At 47.9% G+C, this 22363-nt stretch overlaps 1 protein-coding gene across 1 annotated transcript in view; it reads right to left on the bottom strand.

The window, feature by feature from the left end:
• The window catches only part of Lrrc74a (leucine rich repeat containing 74A), a 34529-nt gene extending 22130 nt beyond the window's left edge, over positions 1 to 12399 (bottom strand). The window contains 7 exon segments of the mRNA XM_059279615.1: positions 1150 to 1199; positions 3627 to 3723; positions 4361 to 4468; positions 5370 to 5542; positions 9941 to 10063; positions 12000 to 12126; positions 12128 to 12399. Coding sequence (XP_059135598.1) covers positions 1150 to 1199; positions 3627 to 3723; positions 4361 to 4468; positions 5370 to 5542; positions 9941 to 10063; positions 12000 to 12126; positions 12128 to 12244 — 795 coding nt within the window. The 5' untranslated portion in view covers positions 12245 to 12399.
• Between the last annotated feature and the right edge of the window lie 9964 nt (positions 12400 to 22363).

Genomic DNA, 22363 nt, shown 5'->3' with positions numbered 1-22363 from the left:
TCCAGATGTTAGCTTGCTGTATTATTTTTGAGCATGATTTACACCACTTTTATAATGGGGACACTCAGGACACACACCTATGATCCAAACACTTGGGAGGTAGAAGCAGAAGGACCTCAAATTCAAGGCCAGTCTGGGATTAAATAACAATGAGACACTGTTTAAAACAAAACAAAACAAAACAAAACAAAACCCACCAATAAGCTGAAGAACAAAAACACAGCGTCAGCAGCAGAAACAAAACACAAATCAAAAGAGGAACCACCAAAACAAACCCCACAAAAGAAACATTGAAAGCTGTTAGTAGAAAGGGAAAGGGATTGGAGAGATGGCTCAGTGGTTAAGAGTACTGGGTGCTCTGCCAGAGGACCTGGGTTCAATTCCTGGCACCAATATGGTGGTTCACAACTGTCTGTAACTCCAGTTCCAAGGAATCCAGTGCCAGTGCCCCATCTGGCCTCCACAGGCATCAGACACACTCGTGATTCATGTACATACATGCAGGCAAAACGCCCATACACATAAAGGGAGAGCTGGAAGTGGTCTTCTCCCCAGCCCCTCCTCCCAGTTCCTCTCCCCTTCCTCCATGGGGACGTACCTAGCATCTGTCCAGGTACTCCCCTCCTACGTCAGAGAATTGGTTGTGGCTGAGGTTCAGTGACCGAATTCGGTAATTGGACTAAAGGAACAAATTGTAGAGAGGTTATTTTTCTTCCACTTAGTTATCTTGAGACAGGAGATCACTATGTAGTTAGTACAGGCTGTCTTGAACTCTCCATCCTTCTCCCTCAGCCTCCTGAGTTCTGGGATTACAAACATGGGCCGACATGCCCAAACAAGAGGTTATTTTTGTCTTTTGATCACATAGCTTTCAGTTAACCTTGAGGCAGAAGGAAAGAGGACTCCGGGTACCTGAAATTGGGTGGGCTAGGGTTCTTAAGCAAATGATTTCCTATACATTTTTTTTTTTTAACCTTAACTGTTAATGGTTTCTTGGAGAATTATTGTTACCCAGAAAGCTCTACGACTTGCTGACGTTTTTGCAGGGAACAAACATATATTAGTTTCCCAAACCAAGCAAGTATCTTTGCCTAGAGTGTTTCTCAGGTCACCCAGAATTCCCAAGGGACATTCTCACATGCTCCTTACCGACAGGGCTTGGCATAAAAGGGCAGCAGATTCCTCCTTGAAGTTGTTTCCTGAGGTGAGGATGCTTCAATTAGCAACACACTCCAGACTATCCATGCTCCCTTGCCCTCCCTTAACGGCTGGGCCCTTTCCCTTTGGTGGAACCATCACCCCCCCCCCACACACACACACATACACAGATGTAAAGCCAATAGGTAGACACAAGGAATGGAGGAGACTGTTGACCATCTCCTTCCTCCTCTCTGGCATCAAATCTGAATATCCTTTGGTGTAGTAAGAATGCCTAACATTCGGACTGGAGAGATGGCTCAGCGGTTAAGAGCACTGACTGTTCTCCCAGAGGGACCCAGGTTCATTTCCCAGTATGGCAGCTCACAGCCATCTGTAGCTCTGGTTCCAGGGGATCCAACGCCCTCTCCTGGCCTCCATGGGCACCAGGCACACATGTTGTGCACAGACACACATGCAGGCAAAACACTCCACAAACAAAAGTTTTAAAAAAAAAGTTTTAACAGTCATAGCAGCCCCATCTAGCAGCTGATGTTTCATAGAGAGGAAATAAATGATGTGACAAACATCTGAAAACACAATCTCAACGTCAGTGTGAATTGCTGCTGGTGATTAGTGCATTTGAACACCCCAGCTTGGTGCGCTGGGGCACTTTGGACCGTAATCCACTGTTTTTAGAGTCACCGGCTAAGCTGAATTCTGCGGCTGTTCTTGGCTCGCGTGCATGAGAAGGACGAGGTTAACTGAACAAAAGGGGGGACAGGTGTCGAGCTGGGATTCTGATCCATGCACTGTGACCTCAACCACCTACTCATTTAACGGTTTGGTTCACAGATACCTTGGTTAATACCCTACTGGAGTAGGATAGGGAGGTAGAGAGTCAGTCTGTTGGTGGAATTGTAACCGGCTCTAGGCTTTTTAAGGGGAAACACAGAAGTTACATTTGGATTTTACAAAGGTGGCTACATCCACTCATTATACCCTAGGGCATCCATCTAGATACACTGGAACATGTGCCCAAAAGATGTGCATGCAAGAAAGCCCTTGGAAACATTAATGGAGAGGGTGGGACACTGGACAGGACCTATCACTGTCCCTTCAGTCCACTGGTGTTTATAAAATATGCGGTCTCCCTGCAACATGGAGTACTATTCAGAGAATGAGGTAAGTCTAGTTGTTCTATCAAAGAGGAAAACGCACTCAGAGGGAAACAAGTGAAACTGAAGAGGAATATCCGATGTATGAGAGAGTTTCTATTAACAGTAAGCATTCTAGCTCCTTTTCTGGGTACTAAGATGTGGATGTTTTAAGACACTTCTTCATATCTCAAAGGATTTTTTTTTCATTGACAAATTCAGGTGTGGAATTCTTTTTTAATTTTTATTTTGTTATTTTGTATGTGTATGTGATTATGTGTGTGTGCATGTGTGTGTGTGTGTGTGTGTGTGTGTGTGTGTGTGTGTGTGTGTGTGTGTATATGGATGCCTTCCTCTATTACCCTGTACCTATTTTCTGAGTTAGCATCTCTCACAGATCCTTGGGTCTGCTCATCTCTTGCCCTCCCCTGATCTGGAGTGACAGACGTACACCACTTGTACCTAGCTTTCACACGGGTGCTGCGGATCTGAACTCAGGTCCTCATGCTTTCTCAGCAGGTGTTTTATCCACTGAGTCATCTCCTGATCTTAAGATTTTTCTTCCATAAGGTCACAGTGTTTTATCACAGAAAAAGAAAAGTAGTGGACACATTGTCTGTGTCTGAGAGTTCTATTTTCTGAAACTGCAAGTGTCCACTTTTTAGGTTTTTTTTTTTTCTCTGTCAGTTTCACAGTTTTGGACCACCTGCACCAAAACGTATCTATGGGAATCCTAAGCCAACCGGGCAAAGAGTTGTCCTCCAAAGAGGTCCTACTGTTCGGCATAGGACCACTCTCTATACTCATTTCTTGGCTTAGAAGTTCCAGAGCCCCACAGACAGCATGCATCTGCAAACCCAAGTGAGGGAGTGTCTGGGTACTAGAGTTTCCAAGTGACCCTGTTCCCCCGATAACGGATGGGGCATCACTCATTTCAAGGTAGACAGGCAGTAATCACGTGGTTAACAGACATTAAGACAGCTGGAGAAGGGACAGAGAGAAATGGTGATAGACAGGACATTGCTGTTGTGCTAGGAGTCAGAGAAGTCCCTTTCAAAGATGACGTGGGAGTGAAGGTGTGAAGTGACAGAGTAAGGCACACGAGCCAGGCAGACCTGAAGGTGGAGATGTCCAAGACAAGAATACTGCAAAGCGAGCTTGTTCGGGAAAGCAGGACGTTGGTGTGGCCCTGGAGGGGCAAGGCTGCCTGGTCCAGCAAGGGGAAGATGCAGCGTGCTGTTCTGAGATCCTCTGCTCTCCTGAGATCCTCTGCTTTCCTCTCCCTGTGTTCCCAGCATCGTCCTCCCCTTCTCTCCCCTCCCATGGGCTCACCTGAAAGTTTCAGTTTCCAGAGCGAGGAGTTGTTTTCCTGGAGGAAATCTGAGATGATCCTGGCTCCGTCTATACCAAGGTCGTTGTCGGACACATTCTGAGAGGTAAGAACACACACATGCGGGAAAGAATAGCACAAAAGAGGCCCTCAAAAACAAGGGGGGGGGCTGGTCAGGGGATGAGTGAGGGGGTGAGATGGGGTAGAAGGTTTAGGATTGAGGTAATGCGAAAGACAGAGAGATGGGAGGCAAGGAAGCTTGTTCCCAATCTGGCTTCTTTTATGTCTCTCATGGAATCTCATTTTTCTCCAATATTGTCTTTAATGACACCCGACTTCCTCAGTTTGGCCCTGGTATTTCAGACAAGCCTATCAGTTGTTTATTTTGAATCCTGAGGCAGTATTCATTTGGAGGATTTGAAAATGAGCCACCTCACCAGGTCCCCGCTTTCTGAAGAAGAAAGCATGGGTAAACCATTCCATTTTGGGACTTGTAAGGAGCAGCCAGAAATGGCTCTTCAGGTTTTCCCACAGCCACAGGGTACATACAGTGCCTGAGCCAGCCTTTGATACCTGGCCCTCCTCTGAGAAGTTGTGTCTAGAGAGGAGGATTGCACCGACTGGTTAAAGATAGCCCAAAGCTGACCTGGGCCTGGGCTGGGGGGCTCTGGCTTGGCTTGAGTGGTTCTGAGTCCCCAGATGTGCCAGGAGGGGCTGGTGGAGGAGGGCACCCTACCAGCTCCTGTAGGTAGTAGTTCTCCTGCAGCATCTCCATCAGACTCAGGATGCCCTCGTCCATGATGGAGTTGTCTTCCAGCTCCAGTTTGAGGATCGTCGTGTTGGACTTTGACGGTCACCGTGGGAGAGGAAGAAAGACAAGGAAGTGGTTAGTGACTAAGGTGGTTCTCTGTCCGCTCTGCTCCAGAGCTTGGTTTTTCTCTAGAACATCCCAGGCACGTGAACATCCCAGGGTCCTGTGTTGGAGGCCTGGTCCCCAGTGTGGCCATGTGAAAGAGTTCCTGAGACCGTGGCGCTGTCCGTAATGTGCTTGCCAGGCAAGCATGAGGATCTGAGTTCAAATCCTCAGCACCAGCATTACGTAATGGTGCATGCCTGTAATCCTAGCGCTGGGAAGGTGGAGACTGGAGGACCCTGAGACTTGCTGGCCAGCCAGTCAAGCTGAATCAGTGAGTGCCATGTTCAGTGAGAGATCCTGAATATGATGGAGAGCAATATAGGAAGTCACCTGACATCAACCCCCCCCCCCCCCCCCCCCCGCTTTCTCTGTGAAGAATTCAAGGTCAAGTCCTTGTTTGGTCATGGCAAGCCAAGAGATGATATTGTTCATGTGGAAAAATGTGATTTACTCTGCAATATGATTTCTAAAGATGATAATGTGCAAGGCAGACATTGAATGGAATGGCTCAGTAGTGGCTCCATGTACGGCCAAGGTCAGCTTTGGAATGGAGATCCAGGGCTACATTTTGTACTTGCAGTAACTCTTGGGCCTGGTTCTAGCCCATACAGGCTGGCTGATGCCTTGTTTCCCAACTAGGAAAGGCCACAGTCTTCAAAGTACAGCCTCTTCCATGAGCTAACAGGGAAAACAATGGCCAATGACTGAGAAAGGACCAGGGTAAGATGTTCTTTAGACACCAAAGAGAGCACCCTCTGAATGTCAAACTAGCCACCCTGTTAAGCCTCTTCCACCAGGTCAGATGTGTTCCGTTGGCCAGCATGCTCACCACCAGAGTTATAGCGATGGCCTTGGTGCCCTTGGGGCCCAGCCCATGATGGTTGAGGTTCATGTAGGGCTCCTCCATGTTCCGAATGAAGTAGGAGGCAGGCACTACGCCTACTAGTTTGCAGGCCTCCAGGTACAGCTCCTTCTGTCCGATGGTGAAGAATTTCTCTGTGTCTGTATAGAAAGCCAGAATGAAATGAGGGTTTTCTTCCAGTCTGCCTCAGCCCCAATCACCCCGGGAGAGGTACTCTTCCGCCTGGGCTTTCCTCTGCCTGGGATCTGCCCTTGTGGGTCTGTGCTGTAGAACTCAGCTTTTCCAGCTGTGGATGATGATGTGTATACAGGAGAGTGTGACCAAATATGGTGGGCACAAGAAACTGGCCACAGTAAAATGTTTCTGAAGGTGTGATGACCGCAGATTAATTGACAGTCACACATGAGATGAATCCAGCTTGTTTCCAGATGTGCTCGTCCATGTGGCATCTTGTGTCTTCACCACAGGCTTCACTCTGAACACAGCATGCACACTGAGCACTTTACACGCTGTGGCACTACACAACACCACCTGGGCTGCGACTCCAGATTCTTGTATATTATGAATGGCAGGTTGTTTTTTTTTTTCCTGCACATACAATGTTCCCCTCTTGTAGAAACATGGTTTAGTCAGGCAGTGGTGGCACACGTCTTTAATCCCAGCACTGGGGTGGCAGAGGCAGGAGGATCTCTTAGTTTGGGGCCAGTCTGAACTATAGAGTGAGTTGCAAGATAGTCAGGGCACAGAGAAACCCTGTCTCAAAAAGCCAAAAACCAAAATCAAACAAACAAACAAAAAACCAACCAAAACAAACAAACAAACAAATAAGCAAACAAACATCCCACATGGTTTAACTATGAAAAACAGAGACTTTCAGTACTTCCCTACTACCCATTCCTCAGGATGTGCATATCAAATCAGTATATCTTTGGGTTAGATTAGATTATAATGTGATTGTGTTACAGTACAATACAAAAATATTTGAAGTTTTTTCTAAATTTTACTTTATGTGCTTTGGTGTGAGGGTGTCAGATCCCCTGGAACTGGGGTTACAGACTGTTGTGAGCTGCCATGGGGGTGCTCTTCCTCTGGAAGAGCAGCCGGTGTTCTTAATTGCTGAACCACCTCTCCTGCACCCAATTTTTAAAAAAGATTTGTTTATTATGTATACAGTGTTCTGCCTGCATGTATCCCTGCAGGCCAGAAGAGGGCACCGGGTCTCATTACAGGTGGTTGTGAGCCACCATGTGGTTGCTGGGAATTGAACTCAGGACCTCTGGAAGAACAGCCAGTGCTGTTAACCACTGAGCCATCTCTCCAGCCCCCCCCCCCCAATTTTTTGTTTAATTTTGAGACAGGGTCTTTTTAATGTAGCTGCTCTGTCTGTCCTAGAACTCACTATATAGACTAGACTGGCCTTGAACTCCCAGAGATCCACCTGACTCCGCCTCATAAGTACTGGGATTAAAGGTGTATGATGATACACCTGGCTACAATGTTTAACTTGTTGCAGAATATTTGATCACACTGTGAGCCCTGAGTTTGCGTTTGCATGAGTTAAATAAAATCAACCTTGGGTCAGGAGGCCGGGTTGACCGAAAGTAATCGTAGAGAGTCAGAGGGTGTCTGGAAGACAATAGAGAGGCACACGGAAAGTAGTGGGGGGGACTTAGTATAGCATGTTTTTTTTTTAGGAGGGAAGGGGAAGAACACTCTCTCTCTTAGACATCAGCAAAGAGAGAAGGTCAGCCAGCTGCCCTTTAACTTCTCTGAGCTACCGGGTTTTCACCCCAGCCTCTGACTCCCGAGTCTTAATGATAAACAGAACGATAGAGATTTAATTAAGAGCCATATATGGTAGCGGCAACAGAGCCGGTGTCTTCAGGAACGGATTTCCCGCCAGGCTGTGGCCTGGGTGGCCAGGCTGCTGCCAGAGAAGCAGGCTCTAAGGGCGGAGCCACAGCTACTGGCTAAAACAGCGGTAGATGAAGGCGCAGCCTCTGTGCCAACAGAAAAAACAACAATGACTCAAGTATCACAACGAAGCTATTAAATCAGCTGTGGCTTGGGATTAAAAACAATTTCTGTCAATGACTGAAATGGTTCTACACATACTTTTACGTGTGTGTTTGTGTTTGCGCGCGCGTGCGTGCGTGCGTGCGTGCGTGCGTGTGTGTGTGCGCGCGCACATGTGTGCGCGCGCATGCACGCTTGTGCACGATCTCGCCAGAAGTCAACCTCGGGACATTCCTCAGGCATTTGCACTTTGTTTTTTGGGTTTTTTTTTTTTTTTTTTGGTTTTTTGAGACAGGGTTTGTCCATGTAGTTTTGGTGCCTGTCCTGGATCTCGCTCATATAGACTCCAAGCCCAGAGCCAGGAGTTTGGGAAGAGAGGAGACACTAGCTTCAGATAGCCCAGGGGGATATATCCCTCTGGTTAAGAGGAGAGGCTAGTGGTTTTTATGTCCCAGGCCTTTCTAGGAAACAGGAACAGTATGCCTTTGGTCACCTTCCCAGGCTGGCCACATTCAAAGACTGGTCGTAAGTGGTATTTAAAGGCCCAACCCCTCTGTCTGTCTTCAGACAACATTGCAGGGTCAGGTAGCAGCCCACTGTTGACTTTTGATGGTCGAAGGAATCTCTAACTCAATCTTAGTGGGTAGGGCAGACAACACTGCTTTTTATTGCTACTGTTACTTAAGTTTATGTGTATAGGTGTTTGGCCTGCTTGTATGTCCATCCACCGTGTGTGCTGGTGCCCACAGAGAGCAGAGAGGAGGGTGCTGGATCCCCTTGTACTAGAGTTAAAGCTGGTGGTAAGCCACCACCGTGAGGGTGCTAGGAATTGAACCTGGGTCCTCGGGAAGAGCAACCAGTCCTCTTGACCACTGAGCCGTCTCTCCAGCCCCAGCTAGTCTTCTTAAAACATAAGTCACAGCCAGTGGTGCAGCTTGGCAGGAGAGTGAAGTCACAAGGTCACAGATATGTGAGTCCTTGGCTTGATTCCCCAGCGCCATGAATAAAACTTTGCCAAAGATTTGGAGAAGCACCTGCTTAAACAAAAAACCAGTTTTTTTTTTTTTTTTTTTTTTTTTTTTTGTGTGTGTGTGTGTGTGTGTGTGTGTGTGTTTGTTTGTTTGTTTCGAGACAGGGTTTCTCTGTGTAGTTTTGGTGCCTGTCCTGGAACTCACTCTGTAGACCAGGCTGGTCTTGGACTCACAGAGATCCGCCTGCCTCGGCCTCCCGAGTGCTGGTATTAAAGGCGTGCGCCACCACCGCCCGGCAAGACAGTCTTATAAACTGACATTGGGGGTGAGGGCCACTTTGACCCCCTCTTTTGATGTGGCCTGAGAATCACTGACTGCCACTCACGTTCGAGAACACCCGAGAGGGTGGGGATAACGATGCGCAGAAGTAATCTCAGCACTTGGCAGGGGGTGGGATCAGGAGGTCACGGTCGTCCTTGGCTGTGAGGTGAATTCAAGGTCTGTCTGGACTACACGCAACCCTTTCTCACTAAGACAAAAGCAACAAGAGAAGAATGGTGACTGGACTAGACTAAGTGTGCAAAGCTGAAGACTGCCCCCGCCCAACGGGACCAGCATCCTTCTCCCCTCGCTTCACAGATGCCTCACAAACGAGCTTTTTTTGGCCCCTTTCTCCTTGGGGGAATAACAGGAAGGAAGGGATGCTGGCCACGTGTTGTTTGCGAGACCGAGTGTCCGCTTCAGCTCCGTCCGATGGGGTAACCAGGATGCTTGATTTCTGTGACAAAACTTGGGGCTCTGAAGCAGGAGAAACGAGAGCTCTTAGGTGACCAGAAAGCCCCGGGGTTAGGGCAGCAGAGACACTCTAGGGTACTGCGTGGAATCCTGAATGCCGAAGACAGGTCAAACGTGGCATCAGCTTAGGGAGCCCTGGCCAGTTCTTGGTGTCTTTGGGTGACTCTCACAATCGTTAAGCCTCTGTTTCCTTTCTAGAAAAGACGGAATAAAGTCCGCCTTCTGGGGTTATGGGAAAATCACATGAGAGTCACATGGGGTGGAATGGGGTGGGGCTGGAGAGGTAGGTCAGAGGTTAAAAGCCCATACTGCTCTTTCAGAAGACCTGAATTCAACTGCCAGAACCTATGTCAAGAAGGCTGCAACGGTCTGTAACTTCAGCTCCAGGGGGTATCTGATGCCTCTGGCCTCTGTGAAAGCACCTCGACTCATGTACACACACACAGACACACACACACACACACACACACACACACACACACACACACACACAAGTCATATGAGAGAGACTTACAGATCAGACACTTCTGTGTGTTGCTTTAGATCTTAACAACAACCTGATGTGGGTCCTGCTCAGAAGGTCCTGTGTTGTCTGTCCCCAGCCAACCAGGAGGAGCAGGTGCTCTAGAATCGAGCACAGCCTTCCTGACCCGATCTTCCAGTAGGAGAGAGAGGAACATTCTGGTGGAATCACATCTCTCCAGTTCCTGAGGAAGCTGGCTGGCCCCCCCACCTCTCCGCAGATGTTTACCTCACCTTCAACTTCCAAGTCAGTTTCTGAATCCTCCCGGGTGGGTTTCTCTTTCTCAACGCTTGGGGGGGCTTCAGCTTCGCAGTAGAGGGTGTCATCGCTGCTGTGAGGCGCTAACGAGGCCTCATCTGGAAGAAAAGCCCATCCAGTTCAGGGACTCAAACCTGCAGCCCATTGGGTGACACCTGCCGCTGACTCCCCTTAGTCTCTGCCTCCCTCCCAGGTTCTGCCTGCAGGCTTTGTCCCACAGCCTCACCCAGCAGCCCTGCTGGGGAAACCCCCTTCTATAAGACCTCCATATGGCTGAGTTGGTGGAGTCCCTGTGTCCCTTGTTAGCGGGCAGCTCCCGTCCCGGTCCCTCATCTGCCTGCTTTTGGTGGGGCCTTTGCTCACACTCCCCAGTCATCATTTGCATGGAAGGATTTTGGGGTCTGCTGTTGAATCTGTTACTCTTTGTAGTGAACAGATGTGTTCCAAAGCCTGGGCTACTTCATGGTCACACACGGTGCCGCCGGGAGGTAGGTGACGGGCAGAACAGGTGGGGACTGGGATTGGATGCCAAGGAAAACAGACCCGGATCCGTTCCAGGGGACAGTCAGATGTCTAGGAAGGTGGCCTAGCTTCCCTTCCCTCGAGTCCGGCACTGTTCCTGGGCCTATGAAGGAGAGGCTTGAGGGTGTCCCCTGAGCTGAAGTTTGTTGCTGTGACTGAGCATGCTTGTCTTCATCGGATGAGGCTCTGGTGAGAGCAGCAGTGTATCCTTCACTCTGGGCCCTGTACTTGCTGGATGTGGTTAGTTAGTTCACTGGGCCAGGGAGTGGTGGGCTCCTGGGAGCCACACACAGGATTCAGAGATGATGAATCCAGCATCAGCAGGCCTCAGGGGGTTCAGGAAGCCACACTTGTGCTTCCCAAAGGCCTAGCAGACAGGGCCAGCCCCCCCCCTCACCTGTTGGTTTTATTATTTTTATTCTTTGATAATTTCATACATGTTTACTCATCTACACTTTGAGTGGGTTGAGCATTATGTGCCCCCACCAACCCTGTTTTCACAATTCAGATTCTTGGATGGCGGGCTTCTTAATGATCCCAAGTAGATGTGTGTCTTCATTTTTTTTTAAAAAATGTTTTTTTTTTTTTTTTTGGGAGGGGAACTGAGGATCGAACCCAGGGCTTTGCGCTTGCTAGGCAAGCACTCTACCACTGAGCTAAATCTCCAACCCGTGTCTTCATTTTTGATCACAGAGCCAGGTCCCGATATTTATCCCCAAGCCTCAGTGACAAGTTTCCGTGTGACATCTAATTTGAGTAGCAATGGCTCAGTGGTCAGGAAGCATTCAGAAGCTGAGCTACCCAGTCTGCCTCCCTGGGCTCTGAGAAAAGGGACAAATTTCTGACTCTGTTTCTTTATATGTCAAACAATAAAAGAAAGGAAGGAAAGAAGGAAGGAAGAGAAAAAAGGAAGGAAAGGGAGGGAGGGAGGCATAAAGGAAGGAAAGGAAAGGGGGAAATAAATAAATGAGAGAGAAAGAAAGAGAGAAGAAAAGAGAGAGGAAGAAAGAGATGTGTTGGGAGTTGTGCAGTGTGTATGCTTGCAGTGCCCGTAGAGGCCAGAAGAGGGTGTCGAACCCCCTGGAGTTGGCGTTTCAGGTTATTGTGAGTCCCTGGGAAGTGAACTAGAGTTCTCTGCAAGAGCAAAAAGCTCGAAGTGCTGATCCATCTCTCCAAACGCTCATAGTTTTAGAATTCCACTCAACCAGGGGGATCCTAGCAAATTAACGACTATCAGCCAATTCACGTGGTGTAAACATTTCCAGTATGGCTGGTTTCTAACTATCAACGTGATGTCAACCAGTCTACAAAATGAAAATTAAGATTGGTTAGCCCTCATAAGAGCCAAGTTTAGCACCACCACTCACTATATTTGAGTGGTTTCTAAACCCTGTCACAAATGTCACACGTCATCTCCATTGCAGAGACTCAGGCAGAGGTAAAAGGGCTTTTGGGGTCTACCCGATCACTGGACACTACTCTGGGAAGGGAGATAGATAAGGGCCTTTTCACCTTTGGCCTCAGACTCAAGAGGCTCATCGTCATCATCGTCCATGCTGCCAGGACTCTCTGGGGGGCTGACAGCTTCTTGTCCCCTGGTGGCTGCGTCCCTAAGAGGCACACCTGTCCATTCAGCTCTGTTTCAAACTATGTGCACGGCTGCCCTCTCGAGGGCGGATCCCAAGGGAACCTGGAGCTATTTTTTCATCCAAGCAAGCTTGGAGGAGAGCCGGCTTCGGTGGGAATCTGGCATGCATGGGTTTGCCTCCAACTCTGTCTGGGGGAGGTTGCTAGGCCTGGATGGAGCTCATCCGGGACAAAGATAGAGTTCTATGCCCCCAGACCTTGGTCAAAAAGGGTGCCCGCCCACTTATGACTTCGTGACGTAAGAGCCACTCTCCTTTTAACTTCAACATTCCATGAGCTCATGCAGTCATTGTGATCCTTGAGGGCGGGCCCGGCAACAGCAGCTCTCCCGCCCTTTTGGTGGCTCTGGGGTGGTCATTTTTCTCATATGTTCGCTGGGTCCAAGCCCAGACTTGGCTGTGAGTGCTTGGGTGCTGTGGGGGGGCCTCTTAGTGACAGCCTATTTCCTTCTGAGTCAGAACCAAACCCAAGGCTCCTAATCAGGTGACCGTGAAGCGCCGCCACCATGTTTTTCTCTCCAGGTGGCCGCGCTTCAGGTACAAAGTATTTCAGTGATGGGTGAGGTCAGAGCTCTTCTACCCAGTTCTTCTTTTTTGCTTGCACCCTTGGGAGAGCACCCTCCACCTCGGAGCAGAAGGACGAAAGCGCAGCACGACAAGCCTATGTTCAGTCACTACGGGTTGTTGCTGCCACAGCACTGTTCAAGCCGCGCCGCTAGGCTGTGTGACTGGAGGCCAGCATTCCCACGCTCGGCCGGGATTCCCACGCTCAGCTGTGTTCACATGTGGAGCTGAAGTTCACTTGCAGCGGGGTGTCGGGAGAACCCGAGGGCTGGTCTGCTGCTCCTTGACTAAGGCTTCAGAGCATCACACAGTCAGGTCAGTGGCGGGAAGACTTGGGGGGAGGGCAAGTGAAAGTCCCCTTTGTGTCGTTTACAAGATTAAGATCTAGAAATCTGGCTTGGAAATCTATAGTTTCGGGTGTGTATGTGTAGGCAAGAAGACGCCTCTTATCGGTTCTCTTCTTCCATCTTGCTCACGAGGCCAAGTTTCTTGTTTCTGTGTTGTAGACTGTGTTGTACTCCAGGTTGGCTGCTCCGTGAGACGAGACGGTTCTCCCGTCTCCTCAACTCACCGCAGGAGTACTGGGGTTACAGATGCACACCCCACAGCTGCACTTTTACATAGGTTCTGGGACTGAACTCAGGTCACCAGGCTTTTGAGTCCATCTTTGTGCATGAGGCGGGGGAGTCATGTGTGCATGTTGCATTGTCTCGGCACAGCCATTGAATGGCTCTTCTCTCCTCACTGAAGCCTTTTCATCATTTTCATTCATTGTTGGAGATTGTGTCCTTTCTGTTTTGTGTCACAACCAACCAGGTGGTGGCACTTGCCTGTAATCCCAGTACCCAGGAGGCAGAGCTGGGAAGATCACAAGTTCAAGGCCAGCTTGAAGTATAGAGTTTCAAACAGAACCAAACCTCAGAATGCTGCATTGTACCATCTGATTAAACCACTGTGCGCTAAAGTGACTAGTTTGTGAGACAGTCCCCTACAGTGCTCAGGGGTGGGCCCGAGGGCACCTGGGAGATGAACTGATGCTGCAGGTAATTCAAACAGCAGGGTGCCATGATTTTGGAATAAATCAAAGAGAATCGTCATCTGGGGCAAGGTTTGGATGCCAAATATGAAGAGAATGAGAATTGGACCCTGAAGATGCCTCAGGGGTTAAAAGCTCTTGCCACCCAGCCTGATGGAGCAAAGTTAGATCCCTGGGACCCACATGGTGGAAGGAGAGAATGGAATCCTGAAAGTTGTCCTTTGATTTCCATGTGTGTGCTGTGGCACTATCCTTAACACACACACACACACACACACACACACACACACACACACACGTGTTTTAAAAAGAAGAGGGTGTGTGTGTGTGTGTGTGTGTGTGTGTATGTGTGTGCACACACCCTCACATCTGCATGCAGAGGACAGAGTGGGGCACTTCAGAAGTCTTCCTCTATTGCCCTCCATTTTATTTTATTTTATGTATTATGGGTGTTTTGTTTGCATGTATGTCTACGCGTTGCTTGCATGCCTGGGTAGGGCAGGCATGAAGAGGCCAGAAGAGGGCATAGGATCTTTTGGAACTGGAGTTACAGACCGATGCCTTATCGGGACTGGGGATTGAACCTGGGTCCTCTGGAAGAGCAGCCAGTGCTCTTAACTGCTGAGCCATCTCCCCAGCCCCCACTGCTTTTTGTTGTTGTTGTTTTGTCTGTTCATTTTTGGTGGGGTCCATCATTGAATCTGCAGCTTGATGGTTTGTTTCCTTTGGGTCTAGACTGGCTGGCCAACAAGCTCCCAGGATCAGTCTCCCAACACTGGGGTTGTAGGCATTTGTGGCCATGCCTGGTTTTCACGTAGGTGCTAGAGATTAGAACTCGGGTCCTCTTGCTTTTACAATAAGTACTTGTGCTGGGTATGCTTGGTCGTCAACTTGACTACATCTGGAACAGCCATCACAAGTACTAAGAACACAAATCACTGGGTATACCTGTGAGGGATTTGTAGTGAATTCCAGATGTAGTCAAGTTGACAACCAAGAATAGCCATCCCAGGACTCTTAACCACAGAGACATCCTCCCACTCCCAATTCCCTTCTTCATTACCAGTATCTCTGTTCACCAGTGAGGTTTGAAGCAGAGGAAGTCCTTTGCGGCCTCCATGCTTGCATTTATATATATGTACATATATCCCTGGTAAGCGCCACACTCTGCTCCATGAACTTCATATGTTTTAATTTGTTTCGGATACTCAAAGCCTCTATTACTCCTATTTTGCAGAGGAGGAGACTGAGAGAAGGATTAAGTAACTGGTCCAAGGTCACAAAGCTAGTGGGTGACGGAGTGGGGATGTAAGTGGACTCTATCTGGCTTCAGAGTCCATGCTGCCTCTGTAGTGACTTCTGTGTTTGATTAAACAAGGCTGTTTCCTCTCTGGCGCAACTGTAGCTCTCGGTTGGGGAGGGTTTGTGCTCAAGTGATGTATTTCAGGATTGGTGAACTGTGTAGTCCACTGGTTAAATCTGGACCATGGCTTGATTTTTGTAAAGTTTGTTGACACAGTTATGCCCACTTTAGGCATGGCCTATGGCTGCTTTCAAAACTCTAGAAAGCCCCAACTACTTCCTATCTGGTTCTTTAAGAAAGAGTATTTGATGGCAATTAAATAAGATGATCCAGGATGGAAGGTCCAGTTTCTTAGTGGGAAGAGAATAGAGACAAAGGGATTAGGGCTGTGGTTCTCAATCTTCCTGATGCTACGACCCTTTAATACAGTTCCTCATGTTGTGGTAACCCCCAACCATAAAATTATTTTTGTTGCTGCTTTATAATTTTGCTACTGTTATGAATCATAACGTAAATATTTGATATGCAGGATATGCACCCACAAAAGGGTCAAAACCCATGGTTGAGAACCACTGGATCAAAGGGAGGAAGTTGGCAGAGGCCACATTAGGAGGAAACACGACCTAAGAAAGGAATAAAAGTTGTTGTGTTAGTTGTAATGATGCCCGATTTTATGCAAAAAAATTATTTTGATACAGGGTCTTGTTATGTAACCCAGGTTGGCTTTGAACTCGTGGTGTTTACTGTGTCTTGGCCTCCTAAGTACTGGGATTACAAGTGCGTGCAATCACATCTGGCTTGGGATTTATTGCTGTTGTTGATGGTGTGTGTGTGATACCAGAGGTTAATGCTCTACTGCTTTCCATGTTTTTTTTTTTTTTTTTTTTTTACATTTAGGTGTATATGTATGTGTGTGTGTGTATGTGTGTGTGTGTGTGTGTGTGTGTGTGTGTGTGTGTGTATAGGTTTGTACATGTGAGTGCAGTGCCTTTGAAGGACAGAAGAGGGCATCAGATCTTTTGGAGCTGGAATTACAGGTAGCTATGAGGCTCTTAAATGTGGGTGCTGGGAACAAAGCCTTCTGTAAGAGCAGTGCATGCTCTTAACCACTGACCCATCTCTCCAGCCCCATTTCTGCCTTGTGTGTGTGTGTTTTTTGTTTTTTGTTTTTGTTTTTGTTTGTTTGTTTTTTTTTGGATACAGGGTCTCTCACTGAACTTAGAGCTCACTGATTGGCTAGACTGGCTGGGCAGTGGCCCCCAAGATTTTCCTTCCTTTAACTAACAGTGTTGGGATTTACAGGGATGTGACGTTACATTGGGCTTTTTATGTGGGTACTGGGAATGCTTGCCCACTAAGCCGTCTCCCTAGCCCTAGGATCTTTTAAATGATAGTTTTAAGTGATAAGATTTCAAATATGGGGGGGGGGGCGTTGAATTAAATTACTTGTCTCATTGCTACAACCAAATGTCTGGCAAGGACAGACTGAGGATGGAAGGTTTATTTGGCTCACGGTTCAGGATGAGTTCCAGTCCGTTACGGCAGGGAAGGCCTTTGGTGGGAGTGTGAGGAGGCCCACCATACTGTGTCTGTAGTCAGGAAGCAGAGCGGACAGGAAATGGGGGCTGGCCATAAAACCTCAAGGCCAACCTCAGGTGACACACTTCCTGCAGTTCGGCCCCACCTCCTATAGGCACTAGAACTTTCCAGACTGGCAACACCAGCTGGGAACAAAGTTCGAACAAAGGAACATAAAGGGAGCATTTCGTAGTCAAACCATGTTCAGTTCTGGAGGGCCCTGGCACTCGGCAGGGTGATGGGGATAAGAGGGTGGACCTCATGGAGTGTGCAGTCTACCGAAGGTACAGATGAATGGATACAGTGACTGTATTGAGTCCAGGGTGGAAGAGTGCTATGGGGCAAATAGGGGGGACTTCAGGTCTGTACTAGGGAGCAGTATTGTGTGCTGTGTGAGTGGTGGAGATCTGAGAAACTCGAGGAAGTGAGAGATGCCTAGGTTAGGAACCAAAGACCCACTAGACAGTAGTAGCCAGGTAAGTGGATGAGGGCGAGGAGGCATATTTAAGGCTGACAAAGAAAAGCATGTACAAAGCCATCCCAGCATGTTAAGGCTGGGGTATGATTCCCATCGGGGAAGGAAGTGCTGGGAAAGGGGTTGGGAGGGCGGGAGGCCCACCCTGCTGTGCCAAGCAGCCAGACTTGCATCCTGACACCCATACCGCTTTGCAGAAAGGTGTTTAAGCAGGAGAATGACCCAGTGGGTGCCGCTCGGTGGAAAGCATGCTCTGGCTGTGCATGGATTAAAGCTAGGAGGGGGATCAGCACCAGTTAGGGGCAGATGAAGGATGAAGTGGATTGTTTAGATAGATTCGAAGGAGACCAAACCACTTGGACTCCAGTGAGCTCAGAAATAAAAGCAAAAGAGAAGAGATAATAGGAGAGCAGGATAACTCAGTAAATGATTGTTATTCAGGAAAAAAAAGAAACTGGAACCGTGGGGTTTGTGGGACAAGACGACAGATAGGAGGTAATGAGTGTACTTTGAGGGTGTTGAGTCTGTGAGTTATCCCTGGACATCCATTGAAGAGGACTGTAGGCAGAAGGATTTGTCTATGGGCCAGGAAAGGAACTTGGGGGAAAAAAAACAGATATGAGGACCATGGATGCTCCGTTGGCAGAGTGCTTGGCTAGCATGTATGTTACGAGTCTCTGGGTTTGAACCCAGCAACGCATAGAGCTGGGTGTGGTGGTTTGTTCCAGTAATTGCAGCACTTAGGGGGTGGAGGTAGGCGATCCTGAAGTTGAAAGTCATTTTAGGTTACATAGTGAGTTCAAGGTCAGCCTTGGATACATGAGACCTTGTCACAAAAATTAAATGAATGAATGAATGAATGAATGAGTGACCGAATCCTCTGCTCCACAAAACAAACAAACAACAAACAACCCACAAGAATGAGAGCGGTCATATACGAGCAGTATTTGAAGCTATGGAAGCGGCAGACATTTCTCTAAGGAGAGACTGTGGGGTAGGAGAAAGAGGCTGAGAGTGAAGTCCTGGGCACAGTGTCAGCGAAAGACAGGTGCTCAGAGGGACGCAGCGAGGCCAGGAGGGTAGAACAGCCACAGAGACAGAAGGGAAACAAACGCCCAAGCAACCAAGATGGGAAAGCACGTGAAATTACGTAATCGCCAGGAACCAGTAAGGCCGGGGGTGTAGCCTTTCTACAGCTGTCCGATGTCCTCAACAGGGAAAGCGGAGGGAGCATTAGAGAGGAAGGCTCAGCGGAGTGTTGGAAGGTATATTTCTGAGAAATGCGTGGGAAGGAGAGGTAAAGAAGCAGAGAGAGCAGAGTTGGTTATGAAGGAGAGATGGAAAGGCAGAGGGGCAGCCAGAGGGGGACTAAGTGTCACAATGTAGAAATGACTGAACATGCCTAAGAGCTGATGTGAGGACTCAGGGGAAAAAGGAGTAGGGGCGCCGTCTCTGGGAAGAGGGATAGAGGGTCCTGAGCTCTGTGAAAGGGCCAGCCACTGTGTTGGGAGACCAGGGGGAAGGTGGCTCTGGATCTTGTTCCACACACTGCTGTGATAGCATGGAGGAGTTTATTCTTGGTGGCTCCCCTTCTCAAAAGCTGATGGGGAGCTGGTCTCCTAAGAGCCAAGGAACGGGACTGGGTAGAAAGTCAGAGGACAGACATGAGAAGCTGACGAACATTGAACTTGAGAGATGGCTAATGAAAACGCGGTCTCCTGACACAGTGACTGAGAGAGAATGAATGCACTGACTAGCACGAATTTGGATCATTTAGGGAATATCTAGTCATTAATTCTGAGATGCTGGAGGAAACGCTAGGCTCAGAGAAGCAAGGTTTTTTTATTTTCTTTTGAGACGGGGTTTCTCTGTGTATCCCTGGCTGTCCTTGAACCTGCTTTGTGGACCAGGCTGGCCTTGAACTCACAGAGATCCACTTGCCCCTGTCTTCCAAGTGCTGGGATTAAAGGTGTATGCCATCACTGCCTAGCTAAGAAGCAAAATTTTTATCAGAAAACTCGAAGAGGCAATGCTTTTTAGCCCATCCTATCAGAGAGGTTGAGCTCACTTGCTAGACCCGCACAGATTCAATATGGGAGCCATTAACTTATTGTAGGTCTTCAGCCCTTGGAATGTGGCCACTCCAAATTGAGATGTGATGTCTGGCTAACACACATACTGGATTTCAAAGACTAAGCACAAAAATAAATATTAAAAAAAATTAAAAAATATAAATTGTAGGTTAAATTTTTTTATCTGTAGGGTTGAATTAAAGATTATTAAAACTAATTTCATTTGCTATATTTACTTGAGTTTTCATTTCCTTTGTGTGATGCTTGGGATTAAACACAGGGTCTTTTTTTGTTTTTTTTTCCGAGACAGGGTTTCTCTGCGTAGTCCTGGCTGTCCTGGAACTTGCTCTGTAAATGAGGCTGGCCTCGAACTCAGAGATCTGCCTGCCTCTGCCTCTTGAGTCCTGGGATTAAAGGCATGCACCACCACTGCCCAGCTAATTGTAGGGTCTTACGCATACAAGACAACTGATCTGTCACTGAGCTACATCCAAACACACATGTTTACTTTTGACAAAACTTTTTTTTCTGTACTTAGGATTGAACCTAGGGCCTCATACATGCTAGGCAAATACTTTACCATCAAGTTACACCCTCAAGTCTCTAGTATACATTTTTCCTTTTCTTTTCTTTTCTTTTATTTTAATTACTATTATTATTATTTTATGTTTATGGATGTTTTATTTCCATGTATGTGTGTGCATTATATGTGTGCCGGGTGTGCACAGAAGCTGGGAGAGGGCATTGGATCCCCTGGAACTGGAGTTACAGATAATTGTGAGCGGCCATGTAGATGGCATGTCCTCTGGATGTGCAGGCAATGCTCTTAACTACTGCCCTACCTCTTCAGCTCCCTAAGATCAACACTACACATGTGGTTCACACTTTTTGGTGGGGTGGGCAACACTGTCCAGGCCTTGGTTAGCAACTTCTACACTCCTGAATGTAATTGGCAGAAGTATAGCAAAAAAGTTACAGGCAGTCAACTTCTACATGAACCCCAGGCCTTGGTCAGTAACTTCTCCACTCCTGAATGTAATTGGCAGAAGTATAGCAAAAAAGTTACAGGCAGTCAACTTCAACATGAACCAAGCTGAGTTCCTCAAAGTATTGCAAAACCTTTCTCTTCCACTGTTAGACAGTGCGGGCGCCTTGAAGCTGTGCTAAGGAAGAAGGCGTGTGCGTCTCTCGCTGCCATTTTTATCACAGCGGAGATGAATTGCAGGGCTCATCCCTCAGAGTATTAGCATCTTAGCAGAAACTGAGATGAAGCTGGACACAGCGAAGATGATGCTCGCAATGTTCCTTTGGCTGAGGAATTGTGTGGTCCAGAGGTGTCATTAACTCTGTAGGGCTATGGGTCGCTTCCTTCCTTGGAAGCTTGCGTGGCACCCTCTGGTACCATGAAAGCTGGTCCTCAGAGAAGAGGCTTTCAGCTCAGATCCTCTGGGTCCTGTGTCTGAAGTACACGGTGTCATCAGCGATAGGGACTTACCTTCCACCTCTGGGGGGAACCAAGGACAACAGCAATAGCCTGTAACATTTTGAGAGTCTCTTAGACGACCCTGACCAGCAACACAAAAGATAGCTTATGTCTGGTGTTGAGATTTTTCTTGGGTCTATGGCTCTTTGAGGGGAGCATTATCAGCCCAGATGGGAAAATTTTATTTAAATTATATATGGAATCGGCGAGGCAGTGGTGGTGCATGCCTTTAATCCCAGCACTCGGGAGGCAGAGCCAGGTAGATCTCTGTGAGTTCGAGGCCAGCCTGGCCTACAGAGCGAGATCCAGGCACTGAAACTACACAGAGAAACCTTGTTTCAAAAAAACAAAACAAAACAAAAATTATATATGGAATCTACAGTTACTGGCTCTCTTGGTAATCCAGTGTTTCGGTTTGGAGAGCAGGAACTGTATTTTAGCCAGGGATTATGGAAGAAGACCCAACATTTGCAATTAGAGATGGCTTTTGTCCAAGTGTAAAAACCATGATAGACACTTAGCATTCATAAAACCCCAGGTTTGACCTCCATCGTTGCATCGTGGGAGCGGTGGTGCAAATCTGTAATCCCAATACTTGGGAGGTGGAGGCAGAAGGATCCTAAATTCAAAGTCATCCTTGGATACACTCTTGGAGCAAGTTCAAGGTCATTCTGGGATAATGAGATCCTATTTGAAAAAAAAATAAAGAAGAAAAAGGAAAGAAGAAAGAAAACGTTGAGAGCCCACTCTGGCTCAGCATGGTGAGGAAACCAAGACACCAAGAGGATGGGTGACCCAAGAGGCTCCGTGGGGAGGAAACGGCAGAACTGGGGTTCTGAGCTCAAGCGATCAAAACCCAAAGCTTGTGTGATTCTTGGATCACCCTTCACCTTCTAAATCAAGTAGCTAATTATAAGTCAGGAAACAGAGGGAAGCCCAGCTTCACTGGCACCAGGGAAAGCTTCGGAAATAGCGTGGCATCAATTAGCTGGGCATACTCTGTCCACAGCTGTGTCCCGAGCAGCCCGGGTGAGGTTAGCTCTTTTAGGAGACGCTTCCTATCTCAAGGATTTTTGTTTGTTTGTTTAATTAGATTTATTATGCACACAGTGTTCTGCCTGCATGTATCCCTACAAGCCAGAAGAGGGAGCCAGATCTCATTACAGATGGTTGTGAGCCACCATGTGGTTGCTGGGACTTGAACTCAGGACCTCTGGAAGAGCAGCCAGTGCTCTTAACCTCTGAGCCATCTCTCTCTTCAGCATCCAAAGCTTCCTATCTCAAAACAACTTGATGAGTGTCTAAGGGCCTCGCCTCAGACCTGTGAAGCAGAACTCTGGAAGGAAGGCCTAGACGTCTGTACTTTAAAGACATTTTTTCAAGTCAACGGAGGAAGCATTGCCTCACAAAAAGCAAACTTCTTGGTTTATGGTCTGATTTGGAATTTGGACGTGCAGATAGCTCTTGGGAGAAAGTGGAGAGTATACTTAAGCCATGTGGAAGGAGTGAGTGGGCTTGACCTTGGGGTTCCTTGGGTAGAACTAATGGTCGTAGCTGACTTATGAATGGTTCCCCAGCCTTCAGAGTGGCAGAGTTCATCCCGGGTAAAGGGGCGAGCGCGGCTGCTTTTGCCGCTGTAAGCAGCTAATGAGGGGAAGTCTCGGGAAGGCCACACCACTGACTCTCTCCTCCTTCCTTTTAGCCCTCCAGTGTTATGAT

Source organism: Peromyscus eremicus, chromosome 14 (genome assembly GCF_949786415.1).
Source record: "Peromyscus eremicus chromosome 14, PerEre_H2_v1, whole genome shotgun sequence".
In the NCBI taxonomy this organism is placed as follows: domain Eukaryota; kingdom Metazoa; phylum Chordata; class Mammalia; order Rodentia; family Cricetidae; genus Peromyscus; species Peromyscus eremicus.
Note: the sequence above shows the minus strand (reverse complement) of the source record. Positions and strands in the feature narration are given on the sequence as shown.